The sequence below is a fragment of the Penaeus vannamei genome, chromosome 8, assembly GCF_042767895.1.
Source record: "Penaeus vannamei isolate JL-2024 chromosome 8, ASM4276789v1, whole genome shotgun sequence".
In the NCBI taxonomy this organism is placed as follows: Eukaryota; Metazoa; Arthropoda; class Malacostraca; order Decapoda; family Penaeidae; genus Penaeus; species Penaeus vannamei.
In genome coordinates this window covers 32228619-32236118 of record NC_091556.1, presented here as the reverse complement: position 1 = coordinate 32236118, position 7500 = coordinate 32228619, and the positions used below count along the sequence as shown (strand labels likewise).

The 7500-nt window shown below is 39.7% G+C and overlaps 1 protein-coding gene across 8 annotated transcripts in view; it reads left to right on the top strand.

Annotated features, from left to right (window-relative positions):
* The window catches only part of LOC113822840 (neuropilin and tolloid-like protein 1), a 416519-nt gene extending 409499 nt beyond the window's left edge, over positions 1-7020 (top strand). For 6 of the 8 annotated variants that reach the window (XM_070124547.1, XM_027375371.2, XM_070124553.1 and 3 more), the window contains exons 8-10: positions 1-33; positions 5262-5888; positions 6011-7020. The exon at positions 1-33 is cut by the window's left edge and continues 111 nt beyond it. In XM_070124547.1, the coding sequence (XP_069980648.1) occupies positions 1-33; positions 5262-5888; positions 6011-6043 (693 nt within the window). In that variant the 3' untranslated portion in view covers positions 6044-7020. The remainder of the gene's footprint in view (positions 34-5261; positions 5889-6010) is intronic. The other 2 variants (XM_070124550.1, XM_070124549.1) reach the window with 2 other exon arrangements.
* The last annotated feature ends 480 nt before the right edge of the window (positions 7021-7500 follow it).

Here is a 7500-nt window from a genome sequence, read left to right as displayed (position 1 = left end):
AAGAAGCTGGTTCGAGACGGACGCCAGATCCATGTAGGTGGCGGTCTATGTGTATTCGTATGGGTGTGCGTGCGTGTGTGTGTGTGTGTGTGTGTGTGTGTTTGTATTTGTAGGAGAGGAGGTTGTGTTTGTTAATAGGGACGGGAAATTTGGTGTATGTCTGTGTTTTATGTGTTTGCATTGATGGATAAATAGTTAGAAAGATAGATATATGTGGGTCTTTTAAGCTGAAGTGCCTCTTGTTGAAAGAAGTAAAACAAAACAGAATTATCGTTAGGAGGGATGTCGAAACATTCAATACCGAACAGAACCTTACGTTACGGAAGGGTTGGTATATAGGGTTTCGAGTTAGTCTCATTCTGATTCATGTCTCGATTATTCGTTCCAGAATCCATACGAATTCACAGTGAGATTATTTTATTTACGTAAGGGATGAATATGCCGAGCAGTATTTGGATAAGCCACACATAGCCAAAGAAATCAGTGATACCAAGTTTCTTAGGCCTAACAAATATATTTTAAAAAGTTTCGATCTTTCTGCCATTTAGCTTGATTTGATTTTTCTTTGTAGCTGTACATTCAGCCACAGTCATATAGTGCCATCTACCTAGATTTGTGTGTGCGTGTGTTTCAAGCAAACTGGTTAAACTGTGTGTTGTACGTCAGTATTTCAATTGTATAGTAGCTACAGACGTGACAGTTCAGCCCACTCTAATATTTTCTTTCCACTTGCTGCCAGTGACCACGTGCTACCATTTTCATTCACAAAAAAAATATATTAGTTGGTCGGGAATTACTTTGTCTGTGTTCTTTTTTCGAGGTAAAAATGTATTTGAAGGTAATGACTGGCTGAATGAAGAAAATTATATAAGATTTATAAGTATCATCATCCGCCTTTCAGTTGTTAATGATTATCCTATTCCACAACACTTTTCTCCACACTTCAATTCCTGTATGTCTACTTATAGACAATATTTCTTTCCCCTTCTTTCTTTCCATGTTTGTCATCTTTTTTCCTTGCATCTTTCGTCACACTTTTCCCGTGTTACACTTTCTTGTATGGCTTTTCACCTTCCGCCTTTCCCTTCCCTTCTCTTCCTTGCCTCTCCATCCCCTGTGTTACCTATTTTCCCATTTAATCCTTTCCCTTTTCCTTCCGCTCTTCTTTTCCAATCTTTCCCCTCTCCATTCCCCCCCACCTTTCTCATCCACCCTGTGTCCATTTCTATCTCCTCTCCTTTTCCTTCCCCTCTCCTATCCCTAACCTTCCCCTCCCTCCTTTCCCTCTCCTCCCCCTCTCCCCTCCCAGCAACATCAGCATCACACCAATATCCTGGTCGGCGTGTTCCTTCCATCGCTCGAATGTCTTCAAGATAAACAAGAGACTCCCTTCCGAGGGACGGGGGTACGAGAGGAGAGAGTTTAGGGTGTGGAATATGTAGGCACAGGGGTAAGGGAGGGGAAAGGGAGAAAAGAAGGGACAAAGGGGAGAAGGAAGACGATGGAGAGGGGGGGGAGGGGCTTTGGGGCGGGATGGGGAATGTTTAGGCGAAGGAGTAAAGGAGGGGAATATGTAAGTGTATGGGTAGGGTTGGGGAAAGGGAGGGGAATATGTAAGTGTATGAGTAGGGTTGGGGAAAAGGAGGGGAATATGAAGGTGTATGGACAAGGTTAGGAAAAAGGAGGGATGACGGGGGCTGATGGGAGAGGCAGGTGATAGGGAGAGGGGAAAGGAGAGGGCAAAGGCGGGGATGGCGGAAGCGAATGGGAAATGCAGTAGAATGTGGAGAAGGCCAGGAACGAGGGGCCGGGGAAAAGGAGGGGGTGACGAGGGCAAAAAAGAAGAGGGAGGGAGGAAGAGAAGGAGAGGGAAGGGAAACAAAGAGAGACAGAAATCACCGGATGCTGAAGAGTGCAAGCCAACGAAATGCAGAAAACTGGAAAAGACCAGTCCTTGAATGACGAGCTAAATTGGTGACGGCGATTCCGCTAGTTTCTGGGTCTTGAGGGACGATATCTTCGTTATACGAGGCAAGTGTTGATAATATTAATAGAGAAGTTAGGATGGAATTCTTCCCAAAACAGCGTTAGTGGAGACAGCAAGAATATTAAGGAAGTTGGTCTTGTGATAGACACTGGAGATTGATCACCTATGAGACATCTGATAACTGCTCGTTTTCTCCGTTCACAGAGAATTACCCGGAGTATTTGGGATTATTTCTCCGAGATGTACAGCAGAAAATTATTAGGATGAAAATATGAATGAATGATGATGATTGTAACATAGTACTTTCGATGGTAATGATAATAACGATTATAAAAGATAATAATGATATTGTTATTATTAATAATGATAATAATGACTGCTAATATTAATGATGATATCAATAATAATATGATGACTATAATAGTAATGGTGATAATGCAATTGATATTGATATCAATAGTAATAATGATAATAATAACATTAGTGACAATTGTAATGATAATAGTGATGAGGACGGTAATGATAATAGTAATAATAATAATAGTTTGAATGATGATTATGATAATTTTGATAATGATTATAGTAATGGTGATAATGATAATGGTAATAGTAATAATGATATCGATAATAGTAATTGCAATAATAGTAATAATAATAATAACGATAATAGTTATAACAATAACTGGGGTACGCAGCATAGATCATAAGGGTACGCGAACAAACAAGGAACACACGCCTCACAACTCACATTAAATTGTGTGATGCAGTCTTTTCATAATTAGTATATCATTTTCATTATGCAAAATAGAAGATTTTATTTAGCCATGGTGGACGGGGGGGGGGGGTACGTAACAGTACAAGAAGGTAATAAAGGGTACAGTGGGCGATCTAGATTAGCACAAAAATATAATAGTATCCAATATGGACTAAAACACGTCCTGGTACAAAAAAATCATGACAATTCGACGATAACTTTGTGAGTTACCGTGCTAACCAACAAACCAATGAAATAACCGACGCTACCCAAAAACATAACCTTGGCGGAGGGAGCAATAACAACAAAAAATCAAGAATTCGGTGTAGGTAAAACACAGCTAAGAAAGAAAAGAAAATAGAAAATCAAAAGCTCTCTGCGTAGTAAAAATACATTAGATGATCTTTTAAACTTACCAAGAGTTAGAGACGTTACAATCTCTGAAGGCAATTTATCCTAAAGCCTACAAATAGCACTTAAAAGCATCTAAAAACGGAGATGTAGACGATCGACTTATCTTGTTGAAATGGGGATGACTGAACTTCTGGTAACATGCAATTTGATAAAAAATCAGGTAACTTCTGGTAACATGCAATTTGATGAAAAATCAGGTAACTTCTGGTAACATGCAATTTGATTTAAAAAATCAGGTAACTTCTGGTAACATGCAATTTGATGAAAAATCAGGTAACTTCTGGTAACATGCAATTTGATGAAAAATCAGGTAACTTCTGGTAACATGCAATTTGATGAAAAATCAGGTAACTTCTGGTAACATGCAATTTGATGAAAAATCAGGTAACTTCTGGTAACATGCAATTTGATTTAAAAAATCAGGTAACTTCTGGTAACATGCAATTTGATGAAAAATCAGGTAAACGCTTATAGAGGTCATGTGGATTATTGGTTACAATGTTGTAATAGACGGATTGAAAATACCGAAATATCTGTACGATGTCCAACGTACAAATTTAAGTCAGACAGGAGAAATTTAATGGAATTAATAGAACCATCAAGCAGACTTAAGTGTGACTTTGGAGGAGATAACCACATAGAAGAACAACGCTCAAAATGAGGCAGAATAAAAGAAAGGATACCTGCGAGTAATGTCCTCATAAATCTTCTTGCACTTACGAATGAGGCTTAACTTTGATGAAATTTACCAGGCCTAATTTGCAATTCAATGGAAGCTTTAAATCAAGAGTTACACCTAAGAGCTTCAGATTATCCACTGAAGTGGTTAAGAGTCCAGTTTATAAAATCAAACCCTTGTGATTAACAGTGTCTGAAGCTGCATTGAAATCCAGAGAGCATGGACTCATGACCCTTATCTAAAGCAGACTGCATTTCATGCACCAACATGAGCAATGCATCATTGCAACTGAGTCCCTTTCTAAAACCAAACCGAGTCTCCGAAAGAAACTCAAATATACAGAAATATGTTTGACCAGAAAACGATCAAAATCCTAAGATAAAATCGGTGTAATTTAAATGGGCCAGTAGTCAGCAGGTGAAACCCGCAGTTGGCCCTCAGGGAAAAGGGGCGACATTACCAAAGCGCCAGCACACGAACAAAAAGACAAGATAGCAGTTAATTTAGGAGCTAATTGACTCTCTAGTTTCTATTTTAATCAAAGGAAACTAGCCATTAGGGTCTCCTCCACCATATTTGTCTAATTCTGATAACAGATACTTGTTTTCAGAGGACTTGAAAGCAAATGAATAATGATAGCGATAGTAATGATAGTGTTTATGATGATACTGATAATAATATAAATGTGAACAAGTAAAAGAATAATGATAAGAATAAGAATTCAAGTGATAATGATAGTTGCCGTAAAGGTAATCATCCTTATTATTATTTTATCATTACCATTATTTTTTATGATTTTGAAGAATATTTTTAGATTACTATCACCATTATCGTCATTACCATCATCGCCAAAAGAGCAATATATAAGTACCTTTTTTTCTTTCTTTAAGAAATTCTTGTTTGCAACATCAGTTTATCATTCGCCATGGATTCATTTACCATTCATCATTCAGAGATCGTCTGTCGTCCGGCGGGAAGGATCCATGCCTGTGGTTCTTAGGCGAAGTTTCTCATGCTGCTCCCCCTCCCGACCCTTCCCTTATCCCCCAGACTTCCTCTCCATCCTCCCATCCTCCCATTCCCCCATTCTCCGCTCCTCCCCTCCTCCTACTTCCCTTCTCCCTCCCTGTCTCCCGCTAGAGCATGGGACTGGAATGTAACAAAGAAAAATGTGACGATGTTTGTTTTTGCCGGGTTTTAGTTTAGGTGTCTTTATCAATGTGTATTGACATGTATTCTGAAAGTAAAAATTATGAATATGAATGTAGGTTTGTGTGTATAGAGCAATGCAGATACAGTACATTCTATGTTTTTTTTAGATATGAAAATATGTCAATGTGTGTGTGAGCGGTTGTGCAAGTGTGTGTGGATATGCATATATGAAACGTATTTATTTTTTCTCTCTCAATGACCTTTTCCTCCTGCAGGAGAATATACGAAGATCCCGCGAACAGCTGGAAGAGCGGAGTCAGAGCATGTCTGCCGCGTCCTCGCCACGCGCGGTGCATCGCCCGCCTCTCACAGAGGACGGCCCTTGCTACATCTCGGACGCCAAGACCAACGGCCACCCGTGCATAAGACCAGAGTCCGAGTCCGAAAGCGAAGTGGACGAGGAAGACGACGAAGAGGAAATGGACGACATGGAGGAATCATGTGTGGAGATGCGCGACTGCGAGTGCCAGACGCGGGACTCCCTCCTCACCCAGAGAGACTCCGGTCAAGTGCAGCTGCCTATGACCCCTCCCCCTCCTCCCCCTCCCAACAGACGTCCCCCTGGCCTCCCTCCCTTGAGTCCTTGTCCTCCCGCAGTCCCAACGCCGCCGCCTCCCCCAGGCTCTCACTACGGCCGTGCCCCTTCGTCAGGACCCCCGTCGGAACATTATGGTACCTACGGCAAGCCACCGCCGGTGCCGCGGCACAACGACCCGTACGAGGTTGACGACCAGTCAGACGACCCTTACGCCCAGAGATATCGAGCCGAAGCGGTCATCGAAATGCGAGAACGAGGTCACTACGAGCCCAGTAAATCTCCCAAGGCCACGCCCGATGTCCTGGTGACACACTGAACTCCGACAGTTGTAATGTTATTTCATGACTTGTATCTCATTGGCAGCATTCGAGCCAGACTCAGATTGTGACAGTCACATACCAAGACTGTCGACATGATTCTTTGCAGGGTGGTGAGTATCCCCGTGTGAGGGTGGTGTGAAGGTGAGGAAGAGGCAAGGATGGTGTCACGAGGATGGAGGTCAGACGAGGGTGTGTGTGCCGAGGTGCCCAGTCTGGACGGAGGATGCCCGAGGACTTGCTTCTGCAGCACAATGGAATGCCACCCGTCACGCTCCAGGAGTTTTGTTTTGTTACAACGCCCGTACTTGTGGAGTTGAGATTGTTGATCTCAGCCGTGAAAATACGTAGACACAACCAACGTTCCCACTGATATTTGTCCTTTTAAGATAAAGAGCTTTTAGGGAGCCCTAGGGCAGTTCTTTTTTATTTGGTGACAGTGCAGTATTAAGGATATGTTGTTACTGTCGCATTAAGAACCTACTTTACATTTCGTTCGGCGACGATAACCTATTTTCCTGAGTTTCCTGAGACCAAACTCCAGTCAGTTCTGCAGTTTTCAAAACACTCGTGAAGTTCTTTGTTCTGGAGTATTCAGGAAGATGTTTATCGCTGTTCAAGGGTTGAACTTTTGGTTATTTCACGTAGGTAAAGATTTCAGTCAGTGGATGATATATACAGTATATACATATATATTTTTCGAATTTCTAATACGGGAATATATATTGATAAGTGCCCTCGTGGAAAGTATAGAGTTGTCTCCCGTCTCCACAGAACTATGTATAAAGCTTTTTTACATTTTGTTACCATATCATCAGCGCCTTGAGAAACCTTGGCGGTTCCCTCAGCAGCGCGTTGCCTTTGATTTAGGATTCTATGTCATAAGTATTCCTTTGGTATTTTGAAGTTTTTATTAGATTTGTAAGATATTTTGGAGTTGATATATTAGCCGTATCATTTAATGACGGTGTTGAGGATTTGTTGTGCAACACATGCATTTACCGGTAATTGTCTTCAAGCATATCGTTTTCTGTTTGTAAATAATGTAAGAACAGAATTATAAAAGATTTTTTCCATAAAAGACAATCAAATGTAGGTATTAAAATGTGCCAAACTGTCTATAGAACATTTTATAATACCTTAATATTAAACATATATATATATATATATATATATATATATATATATATATATATATATATATATATATATATATATATATTTATGTATATTTATATATATATATGTATGTATATTTATATAATGTACGTATATACATATGTATGTACATATATTTATACATATGTACGTATATATATAGATATACGTACGTATATATATATAGATATATGTACGTATGTATATAGATATACGTACATATATATGTATAGATATACGTACGTATATATATATAGATATACGTATATACTTAGATATACGTACGTACATATATGGATATACGTACGTATATATATGGATATACGTACGTATATATATGGATATACGTACGTATATATATAGATATACGTGCGTATATACATAGATATACGTACGTATATACATAGATATACGTACGTACATACATAGATATATGTATGT